The 27,484-nt window shown below is 46.4% G+C and overlaps 1 protein-coding gene across 1 annotated transcript in view; it reads left to right on the forward strand.

Moving 5' to 3' along the window:
* The first annotated feature begins 1,577 nt into the window (after window positions 1-1,577).
* The window catches only part of htr3b (5-hydroxytryptamine (serotonin) receptor 3B), a 35,458-nt gene continuing 9,551 nt past the window's right edge, over window positions 1,578-27,484 (forward strand). The window contains exons 1-6 of the mRNA XM_038778808.1: window positions 1,578-1,643; window positions 2,873-2,984; window positions 16,773-16,930; window positions 20,258-20,302; window positions 21,988-22,097; window positions 23,755-23,924. Coding sequence (XP_038634736.1) covers window positions 1,578-1,643; window positions 2,873-2,984; window positions 16,773-16,930; window positions 20,258-20,302; window positions 21,988-22,097; window positions 23,755-23,924 — 661 coding nt within the window. The remainder of the gene's footprint in view (window positions 1,644-2,872; window positions 2,985-16,772; window positions 16,931-20,257; window positions 20,303-21,987; window positions 22,098-23,754; window positions 23,925-27,484) is intronic.

A 27,484-nucleotide genomic window follows, 5' to 3' on the forward strand; every position in this document is an offset into this window, starting at 1 on the left:
GTTCACTGTTGTAATGCAGGAAACTGTAGGCCTGGGTAGTCAAATTTATGTTTAAAAATCAATCACTTTCATTACAAATTCATTGTTATAAGTAACAAGGTCAAGGAAGCCATTTTAATTTCTTAACATTGGGCTCACAGCCTTTTCACATTCTATACTTTTTCTTTATTAATTATATATTGATTTTGTATTAAAAGTCAGTCATGAAGTGTAAAATTATTCAGGGATCAATTTTGATGATCTTATTAATGAGCGGCACGGTATCACAGTGGTTAGCACTGTTGCTTCACAGCGCCAGGGCCCCACGTTGTACTCTCTACTTGGATTACTGTCTGTGCGGAGTCTGCACGTTCTCCCATGTCTGCCCTCTGGACGCTCCGGTTTCCTCCGACAAGTCGCGAAAGACGTGCTTGTTAGGTGACATTCTGAATTCTCCCACTGTGTACCCGAAGAGGCGCCGAAGTGTGGCGACGAGGGGATTTTCACAGAACGTCTTTGCAGTGTTAATGTAAGCCTACTTGTGACACTAATAAATATGGTGAAGAGCTGAGACCCATTAGTCAGACATAGCCAAGTTGAAGGTCAAATAATATTGAGTGACCTATAGATTTTCGGGGGGATATCTGGGGCACATTCAATTAATATTTTAAAGATATAATTATATTATATTGTCATTGTAATTATATTGCATGTCACATCATAATCTAAATCTTGTATATATTGCACATGCACCATATAATCTACATTGAAAGTCACAAACTCCAAAGTGTTAATGCTACTAAATATACCTTTCCCCAATTGGTTCTGTGAGCTTAGTGAAAATGTGTTGAGATAACCACTAACGTGATGATTGGGGGCTAGATTGACAGCATTAGAAAGTGTAATTAGCTGTTTATAGTAAATGATAGCAGTGGATTCACAGGTGGCATTAAATGTGTCCCAAGCTGTCAGCTTGACTCAGTTGTATAATTCCTGCCTCTGCGTCAGAATGTGTTGATTCAAATCTTGCTTACGTTGGACTGGGGGCTGGTTTAGCTCATTTGGCTGGATGGCTGGGTTGTGACTTAGAGCAAGGTCAGCAGCGTGGGTTCAATTCCCCTACTGGCTGAGGTTATTCATGAAGGCCCCGCCTTCTCAACTTTGCCCCTCTCCTAAGGCAACCCTCAAGTTAAATCCCCATCAGTCAGCTCTCCCCCTCAAAGCGGAGGTCAACTTATTGTCATTTGGGACTATGGTGATTTCACTTTACACTGGACTGACACCACATTGCAGTACTAAGAGAGTGCTGCACCATCACAGCAAACCTTGTCCAACCCCAACACCTGATTATATACGTGCACAAAATACCAACATGGCACCTTAGCATGCCAGCTTGGCACCCTAGTAGTGCCCATGCCAGCTGGCAGTGCCATCAGCAACCTCAGAACCTCAGTTCTTTTGGGAGTGAATCACTGCCTCTGGGTACAGTGGGCTCAAGTGTTGCCGAAGGAGTTATTCACTTTACATGTAAACATATGAATTAGGAGCAGGAGCAGACCATTTGGCCCCTCGAACCTGTTCCAGCAACCAATAAGATCATGGCTGATCTGACTGTGGCCGCAACGTCACATTTGCGCCTACGCCCGATGACCTTTGACTCCCTTGTTAGTCAAGAATACATCTAATTCTGCCTTAAAAATATTCAATGGCTGTGCCTCTACCACTCTCTGGAGAAGAGAATTCCCCAGCCTCATGACCCTCTGAAAGAAATACGTTTCCTCATTTTCACCGTAAATAGGCAACTGCTTATTTTTAAATTGTGTCCCTTAGTTCTAGTCTCTAGGGAATAACATGGCTCAGTTTCCAATGATTGTCTGTTTAGCTGTCGCTATTTAGCTGTCTCTATAGGCATAGTTTTTCCTCAAGGCAGAAGTTTTAAAATTAACAATCAGGATATGGGCTTTGCTAGGAAGGAGAGCATTTTTTGTCCATCATGACTTTTCCTGGGCCTGAATGTTCAGGATGGCACCCGTCATCCGGAGAATTGGTGAAAAATGCATCCTGCCAACTCCGACAAGCCCACAGTCAATTCATACTCAAATGAGTGTTGATTGGCAGCAAGAACAACTGCTATTCTCACATAGCTCACCAGCCCCTCTGGACAAAGCACTACGGTGGCCAGAAGAGATGCTGCAGCCCCTTGCCTGAGACTCACGGCGCGATTCAACTAATTGGGAACAAAGTTCCACAGCAAGCATTTGTAGCCGTATCTTTCCCGGCACGCATAGCGTTGAGAAACACATGGGTATACACGCGACTCATGTTGTATAAGAAGCCTCAGCGGGGTATGCGCAGACAAGGCCCCAGGGCTTCCCAGTATAGTGAGAGATCCAAGGCTCCCTGAAGCAACCCCCAACACCCCCAGCCTGAACGCATTGTGGCCAGGTCCCCAGCCCCTCCCCCCTCAGCCCAATCACACACACACACACAAAATACCAATGTGGCACCTTGGCATGCCAGCCTGGAACCCTGGCAGTGCCCATGCCAGCTGGCAGTGCCACCAGGGCACCCTGACAATGCCAAGCTGGCACCAGGGCACAACCCTGCCCAATGGGCATGCAGCTGGGCGCCTCAGATCCCCTGAGAGACTCCACAAGTGCCATTCCATCTGTTCCCCATTTGTGCTTAACGGCACTCGCTCAGAAGTCTCCAAGTCAAAGTGGATGAATCCCAAAGCCTCAGATACCGTGGGAATCTGCACATTAAAGTGAGGCTAACTGTCTCGCTCTAATGTGCAGCTTTGCCAAAAAGTGATCCTGCCCACAATGGGCGGGATTTACATCGCATCATCTCGGGAGATTGCGTTGGATCTCTCGAGACGTGAGCCGGGTAGATTCTGGGAGCGGGGTCCTCCGGCTTTTATTGGCCACGCTTCGCCACGGCGAGCTGCATTTCGGGCAGTGTGGCCATTGGATCCCACCCTAAATTCCATGAACGCGGTATTAGTAAGTACCAAGGTCCCAGGAAGGGGAGGGGAGGGGATGCTAGGAGGTGGGGGGGGGGGGAGAGAGAACCTCGCTGTCGTGTAGACCGAGGGGTGAGGTGGGAGGGCTGGAGGCTGGAGGGGAGGATATCGCCAGTCTGAAGGGGCCTTACAATTCAGGCACCAACACCACCCCCCCCCCCCAATTTGCCCCCTCCCCACCCGAGATCGAGGGTGAGAACATTTTCTGCGTCCCATTCTCAGTCATCAGCCACCCGCCAGCCTAAAAATTGAGGCTGAATGGGAAAAGGCCATTAAGTGGCCACTTAAGGGGAATGGATCCCAGAGGGAACCGCATCCATGCTCTGTTCAGCTCCCCCGCCACTGCCTCAGAACCCGCCAGAGGGAATGGGGAAAGCATAAAATTCTGACCCTAGAGAATTAGAAATAAGAGCTGGAGTGGGGCATTCAGCCCTTCTAACTTGCTCCACCATTCAACAAGATGGCCGATCTTGACTGTACTTTTCTGCTTGATCCCCGTAACCCTTTATTTCCCTGTCAACCTCTTTCTTAAGTTCACTCGACAATTGAACATCCAGAGCTCTCTGGGGTCGAGAATTCCAATGATTGACAGCCATTTGAATAAAGAAATGTCAGAGTCTTCAAAAAATCCATTCATGCCATGAATAAATATGATCCCAGATGACTGACTCCTTAATTTAAGGCCGTGACCCTCATGTTCTGGATTCCTGAGCCAAGGGGAACATCTTCTCAGAATCTACCCTGTCTAATCACTTAAGAATTACACATGTTTCAGTGAGATCAGCGGAAATTAGACCTGAAAAAAAACACCAAAAATCTAAAGGTGCAACTTTAAATGGACGCTGTTTGGCCAAGTTTTGTTTTAAATTTTATTTACATACCCATGACATAATTCACTTTGTGGCCATGTAAAAATTGATACACACTCCTCATTAAAATGTATTATTTTTGTCAAACTAAAAGGATGGGAAGCTGTTACTCTTCCTCTGGCCTTTATCGCCCCCATATGGACATCCTCTGAACTGCAGCGTATTCTGGAATTTACTCGTTGAAGAGCAACAGAAAGCGAAAGGCAACAGACACCTGCCCGAAGGCCTCGTCAATCCCAATTTAGAATAAAAGAGAACTCATGATTAAGCCCAAATGGTGTTTGCACAGAACCAGTCAAAATCCACCTGAGATACCAATGATCTATTGTCAAAGCCTCCAGAAGAGGAATGTCTTTATGTGACAGTACTTCAGTGGGTAGCATTCTTACCTCTTAAACCAAAAGGTTGTGGATTCGAGTTGGGTCGGTGGTGACGTAGTGGTATTATTACTGGACAAGTAATCCCGAGACCCAGGGTAATGGTCTGGGGACCTGGGTTTGAATGCCACAATGGCAGCTACTGAAATCTGAATTCAATTAACTGGAATTAAAAGTTTATGGCGGACGTGAAACCTTTGCTGATTGTTATTAAAAATCCATCTGGTTGACCAATGCCCTTAATGTCCTTTACCTGGTCTGGCCTAGCCTACTTGTGACTCCACACATTAACCAATGTCTCTAAATGCCCCTGTGAAATGGCCGGGCAAGCCACTTATTTCAGTGAGGGATGGCCCAGCCAGCAACACCCGCATCCACATCCCATGAAAGAATTTGTTAAAAGCTCCAGAGGTTTGAACATATGATCTAGGTGGAGGCAGTGACGAGGAGCACTGCTCTGTTGGATGTGATGGTAAATTAAACCCTGCCTGCTGTGGCAGGTGGATGTGGAAGATCGTGTGCCAATATTTTGAAGAGCAGGGGAACTTTCCCAGTGTCTTGGACAATATTTATCCCCTTCAGCAAAATTATCATAAGATTATTTGTCCATTTATCTTTCTGCAGTTTGTGCCAGCTTTCCATGTGCAGATCGGCTGCCACAACGTTACAACAATGACCACACTTCAAAAGTACTTCATTGCTGTGGGACCCCTGAGACTGTGAAAGAAGCTATATCGATCCAGATTTATGGTAACTTATGGAACTCGTGGAGCCTTTGCTCCAAATTCAGGGTCACCTTCAGTCCATCTTCTACAACAGTTCCAGCACTTTCATCTTAGCAAAGTTGACAGTTTTATCGATGCACCGACCTGACTTTCTCATCACTGATGGAATAAATTGTTTAGCAGAAAAAGCTATGGAAAGCTAATGTTTGTCAATGATGTCACATGGCCACCCCCCACTGTGCTCCCATTCGCTAGCCCACCCAGCTAGCCTGGCAGCCCCAATCCCAAGGCTACTGAGCCTCTTTCTCCCCCCCCCCCCCCCCCCCCCCCCCCCCCCCCCCCCCCGCCCCGGCCACTGTATTCCCCATCCCACCACTCGCATACCTCCATAAAACAACATCAATGAAAGAAGAAAAAAGATGCACTGACCCTCGTCGCTCCCCAAGCATTCCGTCGCCAAACCCAACAAAACATCTCAAGGAGAAAAGTTCTCCAACAACCAACAAACAAAAAGACAGTAAAAAACAATCATCTCCTCACACGTCCTTCAAAGTTCAGTGCCCTCCTTCTCCTGCCAGTCCACTGTCTCTCAAAAATTCCACCGCCTCCTCTGGTGTCCCAAAATAATGTTCTCGGCTGTCAAAATTAACCCAGATGCGGCCCGGATACAGCATCCCAAACTTCACCCCATTTTTAAAGAGGGCAGCCTTCACCCGATTGAACCCGGCTCTCCTCTTTGCCAGGTCCTGCTACACCAGAATCTCCTTCCCTTCCCAGGTGCACCTCCTCGTCTGCCTCACCCATCTCAGTATCTTTTCCTAATCCAGGAACCCCGTGGACGTACGCAACCATCACCCTCGGCGGCCCATTCGCCTGTGGCTTCCTCGTCAGCCCTCCCCCCCCCCCCTCCCCCCCGCGCTCCCCATCAACCTCTCCAGCAACTTTGCCACATACGTGCCAGTGTCCACTCCCTCAGCCTTCAGGCATCCCCACAATTCTTAAGTTCTGTCTCTTGGAGCGATTCTCAGGTCCTGCACCTTTTAAAAAATAAATTTAGAGTACCCAATTCATTTTTTCCAATTAAGGGGCAATTCAGCCTGGTCAATCCACCTTTGGGTTTTGGGAGCGAAACCTACGCAAACATGGGGAGAATGTGCAAACTCCACACGGGCAGTGACCCAGAAGCGGGATCAAACCTGGGACCTCGGCACCGTGAACCTTCTCCTTTAACCGCTTCTGAGTTTCCCACATCACACCTTTTTCAGCCGCCAATGAGGCAAACTGCTCCCCGTGCTCCCCCACCATCTCCGCCACTTTCCGAATAGCCTGGCCCTGGGACTCCAACCTCAATTCCACAAGGTCAATTCCCGCTTTTGATGGATCCACCGTCTTGGTTAGGTCCTCCTGGCTAAACCTCTCATTTAAGAATTCCACCAGTTGCTCCGTTGACCACTAGGTAGGCAGGCCAGGCCCTTTACCCTCCGCCATCTTGACCTGTGGTGCACAAAGGTTCTTTTGCTCCCTTCTTTTCGTCCCACCTCTGCTCCGTAGATCCATCCACTTGCCCCAGTGGAGTTTACCTTTCTTCAGTCACCCTGCACTTTCTTTCAGCGAAACATTCCCCCAACAAGTGGGGAAAAGTTCCGAAGAAAAGGCCTCAAGCGGGAGCTGCCAAATGTGTGACCACTCACTCTAAGGCCATCATCGGAAGCGTTTCTCAATGATATTCGATCTGATGCTAAAGGGTTATTGAGGTCACGATGGATTTCCCAGCCACAGTGTGTATGGAAGGCAAATGTTGTTCATATGAATATACCTGCAATCTGCTGTGGGAACGATATATCCTTCCTGCGATAAGGTGCTCAGAATCCATCTAGATGGACTCTGTAAAACTGAAGCATAAATTCCCTCTCTAACCCAACCCTCTGGAGATAAAAGCCAACATTCTACTGGCCTTCTTGGTAATGTACCATTCTTTGGTAAAGAATGACACAACTCTCCAGGTTACCTTGGCAAGTACCTGGGGCAATCTCAGACTGGGATTCTATCAAAATTATTAATTTTAATGTTACTCAAAATTAGTGCCTCTGAAGAACAAACCAAAGAAGATGCAAATGTCAATCGTACAACTTGTGAAAACCACGTGATTCTACGCAAAGAAGCAAATGCTTGCAATAAGCAACAGAGCCGTTTCACTGAGAGTATGAGGATGTCACAGGCTTCACCACTCCTGTTTCGGCCTGCATCAAACCCGCCCTGTCGCTGGAGGGGCTGCATTGTCCGAACCAGAGAATATGCCTGTATGTGTGTTGGTGTCTGACCAGCAGAACAGTCACAGGAGCTTGAAGACGAAACGTGAAATCTAAAAGGAGGAACTTGCGTTCTAAAGTCAGGGGCCAGAATTTTATGTTGCTCAGGCAGGCAGTGCACCCCACCTGAAAGCACGTGAAACCGTGCGTCCCAACGTCATCGCGCACTCACGCAATATCCCTGCCAGCGGGTGCGCACGAGAGTCGGAAGCATGCCCGCCGACAGTCAAGCAGGCAATTCAGCGCATTAAGGGGCTAATTGATTGCTATTTTACGTGGCCTGTCTGCTTGCTTTCCATGCCTGGTGGGCACCGCAGGGGTTGGAGTGCTTTATTGACCCTTTAATTGCACTCTCATGTGACGTTTTTAAGTTTCCGTTGATCTTTGTTACGTTCAGGCAGTGCCCCATATACCATAAACTTGCATGGGTGATGCGCTGGGGGTGGGGGGAGGGGGTGGTTGTTGGTTTGAGTAAACCACCTGAAAGGCAGCAGAAATGCAGCACTCCCCTCAGTGCTGCACTGATTGTGTAGTTGGGTCTTGGAGTGGAGTTTAAACCCAGAAATCCGGATGCATTAGCGCTAACTTAACTCGCCACTGATCAGAGAGTTGCACTGCAATGTGAACTGAGAGGAGGTGGGTTGAATGGCAAAGCAGGCCCGAAGGGCCAAGTGGCCATCGCCTGCTGCTAATTCATTCTTTCTTCGATTCAAGAAAGTAATTTATATTTTTGAATACTAATCAAGGAATATGGGGACAGTACGAGAAGGTGAAGTTGAGGTAGAAGATCAACCACGATCTTGCTGGCTGCTGGGGCAGGTTTGAATGGCTGAAGCACCTACTCCAGCCCTTATTTCCTATGAGTTATTGCCACCAGTTGTTTTTAGTAATGCTACACAATCATTTTCACATAAACATTGGCCTTTTGCATTGTAGTTATCCGGCAAGGCTGGCTCCATAGAGATTGGGCGACATCTTAAAGGGCACCCTGATCTGAACTGAAGAGTAACTCGCCACAACCCCACAGAGGTATCGCCGGCATTCTCCACCCAGCTCCCCCACACAATCATAGAACATAGAACAGTACAGCACAGAACAGGCCCTTCGGCCCTCGATGTTGTGCCGAACAATGATCACCCCACTTAAACCCACGTAACCCATATACCCATAACCCAACAATCCCCCCATTAACCTTACACTACGGGCAATTTAGCATGGCCAATCCACCTAACCAATCATTGGGGGCTTTCCTCTCCCCCACTGTAGTGGTATCGCCAGCATCGCCCCCCTCACTGCCGCATGCCTGTAGGTTTCCCCCACTGCCCTCAGCCTCCCCAACCCACCCCATGCCTGCAAGTGACCCCCCCCCCATGGCCTCAGCTCTCTCCCCCCAACCCCCCAAGTGGTTCCCATGGCACTGCCCTGGCACCGCCCCTTGGCACAGGTTGGCACTGCCAGGTTGGCACTGCACCAACATAGCAGTTCCAACCTGCCCCAAGGGGCAGTGGTAGGAGGAAGTGTCAGGGCACTGCCCAGACATGCTCCTCTGCCCCAGAGGCTATACTTAGCTTTGCTACCCGGGGGGGGGGGGGGGGGGGGGGGGGGGGGGGGGGGGAATGGGGGGTGGGTGGCATACGGGGGGGGGCATGCCGGGGGGGGGGGGTTATCCCTTTGCTGAATCACATCTTTAAATAGTTGTTGTAAACCACGCCAATATTTCAATATCCAGTGAAGGAGGATCATGCGGCTGGGTAATTACATTGAAATGTATTCAAATACATTAAAATGAGGCTCTGTGGGCATGAATCTCACGTATCACTGGTGAGGGCCATGGAAAATCGGGAATCTCGATCTGTCCAGATTTTCCATCCGTGCGGCGATCCCGGGCACAGGTAGCACGGGCTCACAATCACACCCAATGGGAGTTTACTAACAATAGTTACGTCTAATTTGCAAACTCTGCAATTTGTGCCTTCTCTCTGCCCATTGACAGGCTTTCTAAGTAGAACTTTCACAAGAACACTCCGCGGAATCCCTTGCCGTCAGGGCTTATGTTGAATTTGCATTGTCGATAACCACTTTGCACAATTTAGTAAATATTGGCAGGCAGTGTCGTGAAACGACGGTGAAATTAGGGAAATTTCACAGGATCATTGGCAATGCATCAGGAATGGCACATGTAGTGAATGAATGAATTAATGAAATGAATGAAAATTGCTTATTGTCACGAGTAGGCTTCAATGAAGTTACTGTGAAAAGCCCCTAGTCGCCACATTCCGGCGCCTGTTCGGGGAGGCTGGTACGGGAAGGCTGGTAGTGAGTGTACTTTGTGGAACCTGGTTAGGGTTCCCTAAGATTGGGATATGGTTCTAAAATATCATAGCAATCAACCTCTATCAATTAATCTGCAACAGACCGCTATGATGACATGAAATGAATGAAAATCGCTTATTGTCACAAGTAGGCTTCAAATGAAGTTACTGTGAAAAGCCCCTAGTCGCCACATTCTGGCACCTGTTCGGGGAGGCTGGTACGGGAATTCAACCGTGCTGCTGGCCTGCCTTGGTCTTCTTTAAAAGCCAGCGATTTAGCCCAGTGTGCTAAACCAGCCCCTGTATATTGGTCAGCAAATCCATTATCGTTGCATCATGCGACTGCCAGGATGGTAGAAAGAAACTTTAAAGGATCTTGGATGGATTTTAATAATAATAATCTTTACTAATGCCACAAGTAGGCTTACATCAACAATGCAATGAAGTTACTGTGAAAATCCCCTCGTCGCCATTTGTTCAGCAATTCCTATCTGCAGTTGATTTTTCACAATGCATCTTATTTCTGGTGGATAGAACTTTCTCGCTGACTGGCGAATACCCATTTAAAGCTGTAAGAAGTAGCAGTAGAAGCGCAGTGGTTAGCACTGCTGCCTCACGGCGCCGAGGACCCGGGTTCGATCCTAGCCCCGGGTCACTGTCCGTGTGGAGTTTGCACATTCTCCCCGTGTCTGCGTGTTCACCCCCACAGCCCAAAGGTATGCAGGGTAGGTGGATTGGCCACGCTAAATTACCCCTTAATTGGACATTTTTTTTAAAATTAGCAAAGGAATGTGCCTAGAGCTCTGATAGAATAGGGTGAAATCTGCTCTGGAAATGACCCTTCTTGATGACTTTAATTCAGAAAGGGAGTCATTCTGACCACCAGGCTCACCTCCAAATGTGCTTGTCTTATCTTTACAGCAGCATTGAGTCATAGTTGAGTCATAGGGGCTGGTTTAGCCCACTGGGCTAAATTGCTGGCTTTTAAAGCAGACCAAGGCAGGCCAGCAGCACGGTTCGATTCCCGTACCAGCCTCCCCGAACAGGCGCCTGAATGTGGCGACTAGGGGCTTTTCACAGTAACTTAATTGAAGCCTACTCGTGACAATAAATTATTTTCATTAATGGTGTGATCACTGAAATCACCGGCTGCACAATGGTAATGGCACTCTGAGATAAATTCAGCAAAGTCCCTGCCATTAGTGTCTCGGAATTCACAATTGTTTTATAATCATTTGTCCGTGGCGTGTGAGAGTTACTGGCAAGGTAGACCGTTTATACTCACTTCCCCTGTTGTGAGGGGCCTATTCGGACATTTCAGAGGGTAGTTTAGCACCTGATTTATACCACCGAAATGTCTGGACAGCTCGCTCAGAAAGCATAGCCCTCTGCTCAAAACCCAAAGCGGTAACAGGTGAGAATGTTGGGCGTCAGCCATGTCTGGGATGATATTATCCCTGACTGCAGACAATTGTAGGAAAGCAGTAAGTGTATTTATATTTGCTCAGAGTAGGTATTGCAAGCCCCAGGAGATCCACTCCCATTAAACCATTATCCATTTAACTTCTCTCACTTCACAACGAAATCAAATTGCAATCTCCAGTCAGAAAACTGGAGTCCAAATTACAATCTTGAGGAAATCTCTCCGAGCTTTGACCTTTTGCTTCAAGATAATGTCAGAGATCAGGTTATAACAGAAAGGAACAGATTGATAATGCTAACGTGAGATTTGGGACTAATTAACCAGGCTGCTATTTAAACCATACATAAGTCAGTCTGCTGAGACTTGCTAAGTAATTTCCGCCTGGTTTCAGCGTGTCTGTAGTAGATAAAGCAACAAAGACTAGAACCCAATTCATGCAGGACAGAAATGGCATTGTTTCCACTCCTCTTCTACCTGTTTTCAGGTAAGTTCTTGTCAAAAAAAATTCCTCTTGTCCATCTCTGAACTCTGAATGAGCTTGTGTGTATTTTGAAAAAATAATTGAATGTCTTTAAAAAGGTTCAACCAATTTCATCCCAATTTATTGAACAACCGTAACAATGCAGAGTACAGAATGTGTTTGTCATTGATATGGGATGGTTTTTATCAGTAGTGTTGCAAGTGCCATTTTGAGGGAAAAGTACAAACGAGAGGATTTTATTTGAGCCAAAATGTATTTGAAAGCCTAGGCCAAATTTGTAAATAAACCTGTGCATCTGAATGAATAGATAATTGCAATGATACTTCACATAAGCACAGTACAAATTGTTCTAAATCATTTTCATCTATAATTCTATTATGCATTTCCAATTCTACTCTGAAAGAATACAAATTGAAACAGGGTATGGCAAAGGTTTTATTTTTCACCATTTGTATTCTCGGGGGTTTGTGAAGTTCAGACGATGAACACATTTGCAATGCAGTAACTTTTGTGTCTCTATGTTGATAAGGAATTGGTTCAATAATTGCAACAAAAAAAAGCAACAAATAATTGAACCTACGGGTTGCCCAGGAGTCATTCGACTGCTAGAACGCAGTTCTTTATTTCATATGAAGGAATATTGTTATTTGTACGATAATTGCCGTATTTTCACTTCCTGCTACAATGTGCAGACTTTGAAACCGATGCTTGATCACTTAAACAGTTTTTCATTTATCTTTTTCTCTCTCTTACTCTTCTGAGCCTTGGCCCTTTGCCAAAGTTTCTCAATATAGATAAGCTCCACACTGCTGATGATAGACCGTTTTAGTAATGTGTTGATATTGTTGAAATATAGTTGGATCACGGGCAGAATTATATATCCTGTTTCATAACAGTTTGGAGAGTGAACCTTCAGACGTCAGTTAAAATTCCTTAGTCCTGCCGTTCTCAATATTTAAATATCTCCAGCGATATGTTTTGATAGATTTTCACCCCTTTCAATTAATCTGCAACTTTCTATCCCTCTACAAGAATCTTTCTTACCTCTCACTGTTTTATTAGTTCTACTTATTGGTTCTCTTATTCCTCCTTGCTGCATTCTTCCTGTGTGGAATGTTGAATCCCAGGCCCTGTGCGTTTGTGTGTTCCAAATCATTCCTTTCCTTGTGTGAATTAACGTTTAAAGAATGACACAAACAAGGAGACTCGGAAAATAAATTTATGGAGTAGTTAAAGCAAAGAAACAATCCATTCGATCCAACAGATCTGAGTTGCAGTTTATTCTACAGAACCTCCTCCCATTCTGCTTCACCCAATCGCATCAACATATCCACAGAATAGAATCCATAGAATCGCTACAGTGCACATCTTTGGACTGTGGGAGGCAACCGGAGCACCCGGAGGAAGCCCACGTAGACAAGGGGACAATGTGCAGACTCCACACGGACAGTGACCCGGGGCTGGAATTGAACCTGGGACCCTGGCGCTATGAGGCAGCTGTGCTAACCACTGTGCCACCGTGCAGTCCTGAATACACTCTATAATGTACAACTTATCCTTCTATTTTATTCTTCCTTTTCTGTTTATCAAACTGCCCATTGATTGAAATTAAGTTATTTACCTATTTCACTTGGTAACTGCACATTTGAATTGATGCCGAAAGTTTCAGTTCTTCAAACTGTTGTGGAAGCACAAACTATAACGATAATTTTTTTTTTCCCAAATGGATTTTGTTCGCACAAAGCTTCACTCATTTCAAACTGGAAAATCATAAGCACTCTCCTCATAACTGGGGAGATGATGACATAGTGGGAATGTCACTGAGCTGGTAATCCAGAGGCCCAAGCTAATGCTCCAAAAATACATGGGTTCAAATCTCACGACAGCGGCAGCTAGAAATTGATTTCAATTAATAAGTGGGTCTAGACAGGGTGTTCTTTCAGAGGCCGAATGGGCTGATTGGCCTCCTTCTGCACTGGAGGAATTCTATATTCTAAATCAGGATTGTAAAGCTAGTCTCCTAAACAGCAGCCTTGAAGATACCACCAATTGTTCTAAAGACCCATCTGGTTCACGAGTGTCCTGTAAAGGGAGTGCGGGGGGGCAGCGGGCGGGGGGGCAGGGGGGGGCGGGGGGGGGCGGGGGCGGGGGGGCGGGGGGGGGGGGGGGGGTTGATACAATCTGCTTGTCCTTACTCTATTCTGGCTACATGTGATTCCAGACCTACAGGAATGTGGTTGACTCCACTGTCCTCTGAAATCTTCAGTTCAAGGGCAATTAGAGGTGGACAGCAAACACTGGCTTTGCTAGATACACCCTCACTCCATTAAAAATAAAGGGGGGAAAACTCTGTGCCCCTAGTGCATGTAGTTAGACATCTGAGGCTTACATCACTTCTTGCATTCGTGTCTGATAGATATCGTGGGGTATTTAAAAGTAACAGAATTCCACTCAGACACCCCTCCCCAGTAAAACAGTCGTTCAAAGGTTAATGTTAAAAGGAAAAGAGGCATAGGTTTAAGAAAATCTTGATGTTCCCCGTTAACTCTCTCCATTTGGAGAATACAGCATAGTCCTGCAGGCTCATGATCGAAGCATTAATTAGCTAGTAGAAAATCTCTACAGTGATCATTTGCACAGTAAGTGCGCTTTGGCAAACAGCTCTTCAGAGACATAATTACTTTGGAAATCAGGCCCTTAACGCACATCCATTAACAGGCCACGGTGGTCGGGAATAAGTGCTGAAAATTGAATTCGAATGAAGTGGGCCTCAAATGAGAATCCTAAACAAGGGTTATGTCATAACCATCAAATTATATCACGAATATCACGGTGAATGGGTCTGGCGGGATCACTTGAAGATCTGAAAGCAAAAATTAGCATTGCAGTAATAAATATAATCCCCCACTTATTAGCAGGTGGGGGCATGAAAATGAAATGAAAATCGCTTATTGTCACAAGTAGGCTTCAAATGAAGTTACTGTGAAAAGCCCCTAGTCGCCACATTCCGGCGCCTGTTCGGGGAGGCTGTACGGGAACTCATGACATGACATACTCTCTGGGGCCGTCCATTACGGTTTGAGACAGGATAATCTTTATAGACCACTATCTGTTCGTAGTTGGAACAGGAAGACTCTTGTTCAAACAGGTTATCCAATTAGTCCCACATACTCCCCCGCTCTTGCGTCAGATCTCTCCACATTTGTCTCTTTTGAGTATTAATCAGTTCCTTTTTGGAAAGCTATCACAAAGGCTTGCTTTGATCTCTCGAAGCATATCCCATATTACAACAACTTGTTACTTTCAAAAATACTCTCTTCGTCATCTCCCTTTTCTTTTATCAATTACCTTAAACCAGTTCCCTTTTCTAACTGACTCTCCTGCCAGCGGAAAAACTTTTTCTCCCTATTCACTCCATCAAAACTCCTCACAATATTGAACACATCTATTGGATCCCCTCATTAACCTTCTCTGCGCACATTCGCAACTTCTCTAGTCTCTCTCTCTACATAAGTGCAGTTCCTGGGGCCTGATGCCATTGTAATAAATCTCTTGCGTACCCTCTTCAAGGTCCTTGACATCTTTTCTAAAACGTGTGCCCTGAATTGGACACAGTACTCCAGTTGAGACCTAGCCAGATATTTTTTTTAAGATTTGACACAACTTCCTTGCTCTTGTATGCTATGTCCCTTCCTTGCTCTTGTATGCTATGTCCCCACCTATAAAGCCAAAGATCCTGGGCTGGATTCAGCGTTCCTGAGACTAAGTGCGGAGGATCTGTGGCGTTTTACTTCAATATGTCCTTCGAAGGTCTCTCTGCTCCTTCACCCTGTGTAAAATTGGGCCATTTAGTTTCTATTGCCTCACCTCATTCTTCCTTTCAAAACCCATGATCATACTTCCTTGCATTACGTTTCACCTGTCATGTGTCTGCCTATTCCTTCAGTTTGTCTGCATCCACCCAAAGTCTGCTTCTATATTCCTCGCTGCTATCTACGTTTCTGAGGTTTGTGTCATCTGCAGACTTTGAAATTATGTCCTCTTGTACCCAAGGTGAGGTCATTAATATAAACCCAAAGAGCAGCAGATCTAAAACAGCCTCCTAGGGAAAACCACTGTCGACCTCCCTCCACCCTGGAAAAAGCCACTACTCTCTGAGTGTTTCTCACTTGGCAAATGGACTTCATTTGGCTCATACAGACTTATTAGTAGTTGGGACAGGAAGAACTTCACAGATCAGTGCCTTTCAATGTTTGAAACAGAAGGTGCTGAGCACGGTTGGGACAAGAGCAAACTATTGGTTCGTATCTATTGGTGGCTGGGACAAGAGAAACTCTGTAGCTTGATGAATGTCAGGGATTTTGCAAGAGGAATTCTGTTGGATAGAAATTCAGCTTGGAAACAGTGCATAACTTGTTGAATCACACTGCCCATTACTATGTGCTATGTGGGCGGCACGGTGGCACAGCGGTTAGCACTGCTGCCTCACAGCAGCAGGGATCCGGGTTCAATTCCTTGGTGACTGTCTGTGTGGAGTTTGCACCTTCTCCCCGTGTCTGCGTGGGTTTCCTCCTGGTGCTCTGGTTTCCCCCCACAGTCCAAAGGTGTGCAGGTTAGGTGGATAGGCCACGATAAATTGCCCCTTTGTGTCCAAGGCTCTGTACGTTAGGTGGGGTTGTGGGGATAGAGTGGGGAAGTGGGTCTAGGTAGGGTGCTCTTTCAGGGGGTCAGTACAGACTTGATGGACTGAATGGCCTTCTTCTGTGCTGGAGGAAGTCTATGGTTCTGAACTTTCAGTTCCATTCAAGGCAAACTGGTGATACTTGTACAGGAAACATCCTGAGTCAATTTCCTGAGTGCAAAAATTAATCAACTTCCACAATTATTTGTGCTCCTAATTAGATATTTTGAAATATAATTTTAGGTCACAGATCAGTTACAATCTGCATGGGGGAACTTTACACCAAGATAACCAAATTTACCAAATTAAGAAATTACCGTCAAATGTCACTTTTTGTAACTTTTACTGTAACACAATCAGAATGAACATAAATTAAACATGAATTAACAGGTGAATGATGCTTCAAATAAAAAAGTAAATTTCACCTTAAATAGTTGTGCAACAACGATACGTCTTTCGCAATCACAAGCATTCCTCTACTCTTTCAGGGTGCGCATTCCAGATCATAGCAACTTGCTGCATGAAATTAATTCCCCTCATCGGCCCCCTGTTTCTTTTGCCGATCAACTTGGCACGTTCTGTTATTTTCAGGAGGTTTTGCTTATACGGCACCCCCTCAGAATTCAACATTACATCAACTAATGGAGAAATTACTGACAAACTACAACAAAGCAATTCGACCGGTTAAAGACTGGACACAGCCCACAACCATTTACATTGACTTCATCCTTCATGCTGTCCTGGAAGTGGTAAGTGTTCACCATTAGAGAAAACTATTCTCAAGACACATGTATATGTATGCCACATGATGTGTTTTGCTTATTTAAATGTCATAAAATGACAACACAATCAGATTTTACAGCGACAAAGTTCCTGCTTGTAGTTGCTTTGTGTACGATGAAACTGTGTGGATTCTCCACTGGCGGGATTCTCCGTCTCTCCGGCAGCGCACCCACGCCCGGGGATTTCCCGACAGCGTGGGGGCTGCCCACAATGGGAAACCCCATTGGGCCGGCTGGCAGGGTGGAGAATGCTGCTGCCGGCGGGGTGGAGAATCCTGCCACGTACGTATAGAATCCTCACATTCCAGCCTTGGGATGTCCCAGAGAACGTTACAGCCATTCTAGAATTCACTGTCGTAACGTAGGAAATGGAGCAACTAATTTGGGACCCACAAGCAGAAATATTGACCAGATAATCCGATAGATGATGACTCCAACAATAGGACACTCCCTCAGCATTACAATAGAGAGCAGGGGGTGATGGTGACGTTATGATAATGTTATTGGGCTGGTAATTCAGAGGCTCAGGCTAATATTCTGGAGAGATGGATTCAAATCCTACCATGGAAGCTGGTGAAGTTTAAATTCAAATTGATTGATTAATTAAGCTTGTCTCATAAATTATTATAAAAGCTCAGGGAGGCCCGAGAAGGTGAATTTAACAACATCTAATTCGTAAATATAAAGTAACGGCCGCATCGTGGCTCACAGCTCACAGGTCCCAGTTGAGACTACCGGAAGTGACGGGTGAGTTTACGAGCAGGGGAAATCGTATTCTAGGAGTTCAATAGGAAGATTGATTGATGTGTGCCCATGGGTCTCGTGAGGTTGATTGTATCCTCCCCCCCCCCCCCCCCCCCCCAAGTCTGAAGGTTTGGTTTCTCTGCAATGGGTTGTTCAGAGGGTCTCCTTCGGCATTTTGCCCATGGCTGTGCTTCCACTAGCTGTGGGGCCAGGTCAGTGGGTGTATATCCTGTCGGGAGGTGTAGAACGACAAAGGGGCCCTGCTGGGGGGCCATCTCCGATTGTGCCATCTTCTGAGAATACTGAGGATTCAGTGTCCATATGTGGGAAGTGTTTCCTGACTAAAGGATGGCAGAGAGGGTGATCTCGGCACAGATTCATCCATCGTGGCTTGCTCCGGGGGTGGGGCGGGGGGTGGATTCCTGCCCTTGAGGTGGTCCATGAGCTTCCACATGGTCCACTCTCTAGTCCCGACCGTATACGTCCCGTTTCCTACACTATAGTCCCTGGAATCCACTGAGAGCCATCCCCGAAATTCCGACCGTGAACAGTGTCCCTTAATTTGAAACCTTTGACATGCGTTCAGTGATCAGGGTACCTATTCTGGAGATCCTGCTTCATTTCTACCTTCCCACCAAGACTCGGGAACATTAAACCCAGGTGGATCCGGAGGCATCGGCCCATCAGCAATTCTGCCGGCGTTACTCCAGTTGGGATGTGCGGCATCATTCGGGAGTTGAATAAAAACCGTGCCAACTTTGATATAAGGGAATCCATGTTCTGTTTCCTGATACCTCGTTTAAACGTTTTGGCGGCCCGCTCAGGCAAAGCATTTGAGGGTGGATGGTATGGAGCACCTCTGGAATCCCATGAGTCCTGAATGATTGGCGTAATCTTTCCATGCTGTTATCGGCCTTTCCATCCGACCGGTGGGAGGACACTATCCCAATGCCGTACGGGAAGAGAGTACATGTGACGACGAGCGGTCTCGATGGATGGCAGTGCGACAATAGCTTAGATGACACCAATTGCCGTTTCACTCTGGCTAGGTTTGGGACGAACTTCCCATAATAATTTATGAGCCCCAAAAACAACCAAAAAATTGCTTTTTCAAAACACACAAATTCTCTGCCGTTGGGATGCTTCTTTTTGCCGGCAGCACGGGGGTTTCCCGAAGGTGTGGGGCTGCCCCACAATGGGAAACCCCATTGACCAGCCGGCGAAACGGAGAATCCCAATGGCGTGCAGCATCAGAAATCTGCCGTGGCGGGACTGAGAAACCCACCCATTGTGTTTTGGCCTTAACTGCTTTGTGTGGTCAAGAATTCCTCAGGCTCACTACTCTCTGGGTGAAGAAATGTTTCCTCAACTCAGTCCTAAATGGTCTACCCCAGACTGCGGCCTCTGGTTCTGGACACACACACACACACACACACCCCCGCCCCCCCCAATCGGGAACATCTGTCCAGTCATGTTAGAATTTAATAGGTTTCTATGAGATCCCCCATATTCTTTTGAACTCCAGTAACAATCCTAACTGACTCAATCTCTCCTCATACGCCAGTCCTGACATCCCAGGAATCAGACTGGCAACCCTTCCTTGCATTCCCTCTATATCAAGGACATCTTTCCTCAGATAAGGAGATTAAAACTGCACACAATATTCCAGATATGGCCTCACCAAGGCCCTGTATAATTGCAGAAAGACATCCCTGCTCCTGCACTCCAATCCTCACGCAATGAAGGCCAACATACCATTAGCCTTCTTTACCACCTGCTGCACCTGCTTGCTTACCTTCAGTGACTGGTGTAGAAGGACACCCAGATCTTGTTGCACAGTCCCCTCTCTCAATCTATAGCTATTCAGATAATAATCTGCTTTCCTGTTTCTGCGACCAAAGTGGATAAGCTCACATTTATCCATTTTATACTACATCTGCCACTCATTTGCCCACTCACTCAACTTGTCCAAATCACACTGAAGGCTCTCTGCATCCTCCTCACAGCTCACCCTCCCACCCAGCTTTGTGTCATATGTCGATCAATCAATGTGTCCCCATCGCCTTGCATATGTTATTATAGTCATGATACCCTTCGAATAAGGAAATCTACCATCCTTACCCGGTCTGGCCTCCACGTGATTCCAGACCCACAGCAATGTGGTTGACTCTTAATTGCTGCATGAAATGACCGAGCCACTTCAGTTCAAGGGCAATTTGATATGGGCAACAAATGCTGGCCTGGCCAATGATGCCCTTACACCATGGAAGAATTAAAATAACAATCAGCTTGGGCTTTGTGCTCAGGTCTGTGGAGTGAACGCACAATCTTCTGACTCAAGAAGAGGCAAGATGTTGCCCATTGACCATTTACCCGCCACCATTATAACCCAAGCACAACAACCTCTGGCAAAGCTAGTTAGGCATATTTGATGTTGATGGATTGGTTTAAATAATTGACTGGTATTGATGAATATTCTCCTTGCAGATTTGCATAAACATTGATCTGAACTGACAATGTCCCCTGTTGAAACAAAATTTGTGTTTTCAGGATGGCCAGAACCAAAAGCTGAGAACAAATATCTGGTACCAACAGGTATGTTTCATATGAATCTATTAACTTCTATCAGACCCATAACATGTGTAATGCAATGGCCTAAATATTCTTGTATTCTTGTGGAGCTCCCATTGCCTGAAACGTACTGCTCCTGGAGCGCTACTAGAGGGGTCGGGGTGGGAATAACAGGCGCTGGCATCAATGAAAGGCTTGCAGCCCGCCCCAAATCACTTAGTGTGTCTCATTTTTTAAAACAAAGACCCTCATGAAGAATTGGAATCTAGAGGCCGAGCAAACTCATAGGAGTGATTCTGTTCGAAGGAGAGGGCTGCGCACAAGAGAGAAGTCTTAACTGTAAAGTTGTGTGCCCCCTCCGCCTCACCCCCCCCCCCCCCCCCCCTTTGCTGTAGGATGCAGTGTTAATGAGTAATTGGGTATCTTCAGCACGCAGCCGCCACACGAGTTATAATTACGTGCTTCTGTCTCACTTCAATATAGTTTGTGGCTTCGGTGGAGTCTCCTACAACAGATGGACTGCAGAAGGCAGCTCACCACTGTGGTAAACACCACTAGTGCTATATTGTATGTATTAGGGCACTGCCCATATATTACAGGTATAACGGTAAATCTCTGCCTGCTGGCTCCGCCCAGCAGGCAGCGTATAAATGTGTGTGCACTCCTGCGCTGCAGCCATTCTGGTTCTAGCTACAGGAGGCACAACATCTTGTTCAATAAAGCCTCGACTGTTCCACCATTCTCGTCTGGTGGTAATTGACGGTACATCAACCACCACCTTCACAAGGACATTTAGGGATGGGCTTTATATGCCAGCCTAACCAGCAATGCACACATCCCATGAGCAAATATTAATAAATAAACAGTTGTAAAGTGGCCCATTCACTATTAGGGACATACTGAGCGCATCGAGCACAGAATATTCTTCTGACCTGCCAATAATACCAGACCGCCAAGCCATAGCATTATGGACCCCATGTATCTTTCTGAGTTTTCATTTATATTGTATCATTTTTTTCTCAACCTCTCTCCTTCCCTATTTCCATGCCAAAAGCAGCATGACTTGGCAGTGCCTTACAAATAGTTGGATAGACTTGCATTTATATAGCACAGTTCAGGATGTCCCTCACCATTTTACAGGTAAGAGTGAAGTCCAGTCGCTGTTGTAAAGTAGGAAATACAGCAGCTGATTTGTGCACAGCAAGCTCCCATAACCGCAATGCGATAATGACCAGATAATCTGTTTTTGTGATTTTGGTTGAGGATTAATATTGGCCGGGACAACTCTCTCCCTCTAAATAGTGTCAGATCTGAAAGGGCAGGCAGGATCTCAATTTGACATCCCATCCACTACACCTCCAATGGTGCAGGGCTCCCTAAACACTGCAGTGTTGTGTCGGCCAAGATTTTGCTCTGAAGTCTCTGAAGTACAATGCACACAGACGTTGCGGCAGAGGTCACTGCAGGACAATCAAGGTCATGAACTCTGACTCAGGGGTCAATCGTTGGCTTGGTACCATAAGATCAAACAATGCAACACAACCCAGGAGTTAAATTTGAAACCTTTGCGATCTGGATCGACAAGCCGGGGCCACTGATGCCCAGCCCCAACACCCAGCCACAGGTCGTACTCTTCCACAGCCTATCGTAAAGAATATCACAAGTATATCCGTGCGTCTTCACATAGTCTCCCTGTAATCTTGTGGCAGATATGGACGGATGAGTTCCTCATGTGGAACCCCACAAGCTTTGATGGCATCAATGAAATTTCGCTGCCTGTTGAAACTATTTGGATCCCTGATGTACTAATTCAAGAGTTGTGAGTAACAATTGTTTTGTGAACTGTAGTTAAGGGAACTTTTCCCTATTTTTTTTATTATTGAACAGATTTTTCATTTCACCAAGATAATCAAAAAGAAAGATGTGCAGTTTTTTTTTAAGTTTTAAAAATAAATTTAGAGGACCCAATTTCTTTCCAATTAAGAGGCAATTTAGCACGGACAAACTACCTACCCTGCACATCTTTTAGGGTTATGGGGGTGAGACCCATGCAATCACAAGGGAGGATGTGCAAACTCCTCACGGGAAAGATGTGCAATTATGTAGCACCTTTCACAACCTCAGAACATCCCAAGACACTTTTACAATGTTGTCAATGTTGCAATTTCAGAACCTCAGCATCCAAATGATCCATAAGGGTCCCACAAATAGCAATGTGATTAAGACCATGAGTTCCTCTAGGTAGCATCCTTGGCCCAACCGTCTTCAGCTACTTCATCAATGACATTCCCTGCATCATAAGGCCAGAAGTTGGGATGTTCCCTGATGATTGGATAACATCACGGTAGCATGGTGGTTAGCATAAATGCTTCACAGCTCCAGGGTCCCAGGTTCGATTCCCGGCTGGGTCACTGTCTGTGCGGAGTCTGCACGTCCTCCCCGTGTGTGCGTGGGTTTCCTCCGGGTGCTCCGGTTTCCTCCCACAGTCCAAAGATATGCGGGTTAGGTGGCTTGGCCATGCTAAATTGCCCGTAGTGTCCTAAAAAGTAAGGTTAAGGGGGGGGTTATTGGGTTACGGGTATAGGGTGGATACGTGGGTTTGAGTAGGGTGATCATGGCTCGGCACAACATCGAGGGCTGAAGGGCCTGTTCTGTGCTGTACTGTTCTATGTTCTATGTTCTATCAGCACCATTTGCGATGTTATCCTCAGTTCCATACTCAAATTTTTGGAGGGGGCCTTGAACCCCCTAACCTTCTGATTCACAAATATGACTTGTACCGACTAAGCCACAGCCCATAGCTGACACTGTAGGACTGCATGTCTGCTTCACAATGGACAGCCACTAATAAAGAGAGTAGCAGTGCTGTAAAAGCAACGTTTCCCAGTCCCACATTTATTCTCTCAGCTATTAACATTTTGAAGGATAAATTATAAACTTCACGAGGGGGAAAGTTTTGGAACAGTTTTATTGTCAGTGAGAGCACAACCATGCCTGTGGGTTTTAAGGGTCTATGTTATGTCCCTTGTTTAGTTTCACCACATGAATACTGCCTTGACTGGATGGTTTGTCAGGCTCTGTATCTGCCTGATTTTCTCTATGGGCAGCATGGTAGCACAGTGGTTAACACTGTTGCTTCACAGTGCCAGAGTCCCAGGTTCGATTCCCGGCTTGGGTCACTGTCTGTGTGGAGTCTGCCCATGTCTGCGTGGGCTTCCAATGTGTGCTCCAGTTTCCTCCCAGAAGTCCTGAAAGATGTGCTTGTTCGGTGAATTCGACATTCTGAATTCTCCCTCCGTGTACCCGAACAGGCGCCAGAATTTGGCGACTCGGGGATTTTCACAGTAACTTCATTGCAGTGTTCATGTAAGCCTACTTGTGACACTAATAAAGATTATTATTGTTATTATGTCATTCAGAGTTTGTGAGCCCAACCCAGATATACATAACTGAGCCATGTTATTTTCCTCATGCAGCATTGACGTGGGCAGATCACCGTACCTGCCCTATGTGTACGTGAATTCCTCAGGCGCCGTTAAAAACTACAAGCCAATCCAGGTTGTGTCTGCTTGCAGCCTGGAGATATATGCCTTTCCGTTTGACAAGCAGAACTGCACCTTCACATTCTGTAGCTGGCTGCATACAGGTGAGCAGAGGAAAGTCAGTAACAACTTGCATTCATGCAGCGTCCGTAACACACTGAAACATCAACAGGAGTGTTGTCAGGCAAGATTAAATGCCAAGTGACATTGCTACGACACTGTGGTCCAGTGCATAGTCAATTCCAGCCCCACTTGACCTGATGTCGCATTACAGTTGAAATGAACATTTATTTTAAAATACTCAAGGCCTGCGGCTGCTCAATAATCAGTCACCAGGGGCGAAATTCTCCGACCCCCAGCAGGGTCGGAGAATCGCCTGGGGCCGCCTAAAATCCCGCCCCCGCCGTGGCAGGGATTCTCCGCCACCCGGGAAGTGGTGGCGGCGGAATCTCGCCACTCCGATCGGAGATGCCCCTGCGGTGATTCTCTGGCCCGATTGGGCCGAAGTCCCGCCGCTAGGAGGCCTCTCCCGCCGCCGAGGTTTAAACCACCTCTGGAACGGCGGGATCAGCGGCGCGAGCGGGCCCCCAGGGTCCTGGGGGGAGGGGGCAATCGAACCCCGGGGGGGTGCCCCCACGGTGGCCTGGCCCGCGATCGGGGCCCCCCGCTCAGACTCCGGGCCAGTGCCCTGGCTGCACTATTTTCCTCCGCGTCCGCCACGGCCTCCGCCATGGCGGAAGCGGAAGAGAACCCCACATCGCGCATGCGCCGGCAGTGACGTCAGCGGCCAGCCTTCTGGTGCAAACCGCTCCGGCGCGGGGCTGGCAGGGAGGCCCGACCCCTGAGTGGTTGGCGCTACTCCCCTACGCCGGCACCCTCCGTCACGCCGGGTAGTGGAGAATGCCGCCCATGGTTTGTAAATTTAAACACAGTTAACTTCTTATGAATAACAGTAACTATAATTAAGTAGGCAATAAATATAACTGGTTAACTACTGTATAATTTCTAACCCCTTCCCTCTTTTAACTCGCCCCACTCTCTATACACACACACACACACACACACGGACAAACAAACACAGAGGGGAAAGAGGGGGTAAAAGAATGATGAAAGTAAAAGGATACAGTCTTTGTTTCAGATAGACATCTTCCAGTTAGTTTCTTCTTCATCTTGACTTTCAGATGGATGTTCTCTTTTATTTCAGCTTCTGGTGATTTTCACTGTACTCACAGAAATAACGAGCAGCCAGCATTCGAGAGAGAGAGAGAGACAGCCTTTTCAGCGTCCAGAAGCTTTTGCCTTCAGACATTAGGCAGTAGAGCAGAGAGAGAGAGCTGCTTCCACGTTGAGGGACCAATGGCTTCTCCTGGGTTCTCTCGAAAAAACCCTACCCGACAGGAACTGTCGGTTGCCGGGCAGAAAACTGTCCCTGCCCAATCCATTGACCACCAGCCAACCAATCAAAACCAATCCCTCCAATCTCTCGGATGCCAAAAAATTCTGGGTTCTTCTACGTCCAATACAAGACTTTATAACACAGTGCACTATTCTGACACTTTGAGTTCCTTACTTCCTCTGCTCGACTTAAAGGTTTGTCCCCATTAACGATCCAAGAACCAAAAACTATAAAGACAAAATTATATAATAGAAACTTAGAATCATAGAATCCTACAGTGCGGAAGGAGGCCATTTGGCCCACCGAGTCTGCACTACCCTTAGAAAGAGCACCCTACTTAAGCCCACGTTTGCACCCTATCCCCGTAACCCAGTAACCCCACCTAATCTTTTGGACACTAAGGGGCAATTTACCATGGCCAATCCACCTAAACTGCACATCTTTGGAGTGTGGGAGGAAAGCGGAGAACTCGAAGGAAACCCACGCAGACATGGGGAGAAAGTGCAAACTCCACACAGACAGAATTGAACCCAGGTCCCTGAAGCGGTGAGGCAGCAGAGCTAACCACTGTGCCACTGTGCCACCGTGCAGTGGCGTAATGAGGAGAGTGACACGATCATGGCATTGGCTAAAAGAATGAGGGAAGCAGATTCAATCATAAGTTTCCAAAGGGAATTGGATAATGTTTGGAAGGAAAGGTGTGCTGGGCTGTGGGAAAAGGGCAGGGGAGGGGGCAGGGGAAAGCTGGCACAGGCATTAAATGGGGTGAAGTTAAGAAAAAAAATCAAAACTATCTGGTCAGTGAGGAAATAAGCAAGGGAGCCTTTCTTGACATCTACGAAGGAGCTCTTTTCATCAGAGCCAGGAATGACATGAAATGAGGCCTTTCGGCCAAATCAGTCTGTGCTGGTGCTTATGGTCCATCTGAATCTCATCTTTGTTGTGTGCATCTCAGCAAACTGGTAACTGGAGCGCTTAAATTTAAGACCATTCAGAGAGGTTCGGAGAATTTTCTTCCTGCAGTCTGGTCAGGGTCAAAATACAGAGTGTCCTATCCGAAACAATGGTGGAAATAAAGTCCACAATAGTTTTTTTGAAATGCAAATGGATAAATAGATGAAAAGGAGGAAAGCATTACAGTGTGTCGAGAAAGTGTGGGGAAAAGAGGGCTGCAGAATGCAGATAACCTTGTCCGAGACTCAATATCAGTTGACGCGGTGGTACTGGACTAGTACCACTGACGCTAAAGTGTGAAGGACATGGATCCAAACCTCATCATGGCCCCTGGAGGAATTTAAATTCAATTAAATAAACCTGGAAAATGAAACTCTCATGGATTGTCTCGAAAATCCATGTTCATTCCCATTTAGGGAAGGAAATTTGCCTACGTGTCTCTCCAGATCTGCAGCAATGTGGTTGACTCTTAACTGTCCTCCGAAATGGCTTAGCGAGACACTCGGTTCAAGGGCAGTCTAGGGATGGGTAATAAATGCAGGCCTTGCCAGCAGCACCCACAACCCATAAAAGAATAAATGAAAGAGAACACGCCATTCTCGGTGGTTCTGTTATGCGGCAGATTCAATTCCTCCTTTAAATGTTTCTCGGTCTCGCTAAATCAAGGTCAGGATAAAATGATTCGGCGCGGGGGGTTGGTGGGTGAGTTTTGTGAAGTCCTGTCAGGGCTATTAGAACCTCTTTTATCAACAATTAGAGAGACACAATAAAAGTAAGCATCAAGTAGACAAACCTTCTGGGGATAACAATTCAGACAAGAGCTGTGGCTTTGCGGTGGGGTATCTATTCCCTGTCCTTTCTCAACAGGCCTTCACTTCATAATGTAATTACTATCCCTCAGATATCCACATCCACATTAAAAATTATCCCATTAAATATCTTTTTTATGATCAATTTTCCATTTGCTTTTCTGTGAGAGAGGCCTCCATTATCTTGTCTTCCTCGTTTACAATCCACGGCACTTACACTGATCACAGAGCCAAAAACAAAACCTTATTCTTGTCAGTGCTTTGTGCATTAAGGAAAAGGACATTTTGATGGCAAATAGAGGGTGAAGAGCCTGCCTAGATTTGTACAAGAGAACCTTGCTCCTGTACTTAGAAAGGGGTGTTGTATAGACAGCTCTTTGTTCAAAGGTTTAATGATGTTGAAAATCTTCAGACATTGGCTCTTGGCTCAGAAATAATGTAGGATTACATTGGATATGCACCAGGCATGACCATAGCTGAGGAAATTAAATATCATCACAGAATC

The sequence above is a fragment of the Scyliorhinus canicula genome, chromosome 19 (assembly GCF_902713615.1).
Source record: "Scyliorhinus canicula chromosome 19, sScyCan1.1, whole genome shotgun sequence".
NCBI classification, from domain to species: domain Eukaryota; kingdom Metazoa; phylum Chordata; class Chondrichthyes; order Carcharhiniformes; family Scyliorhinidae; genus Scyliorhinus; species Scyliorhinus canicula.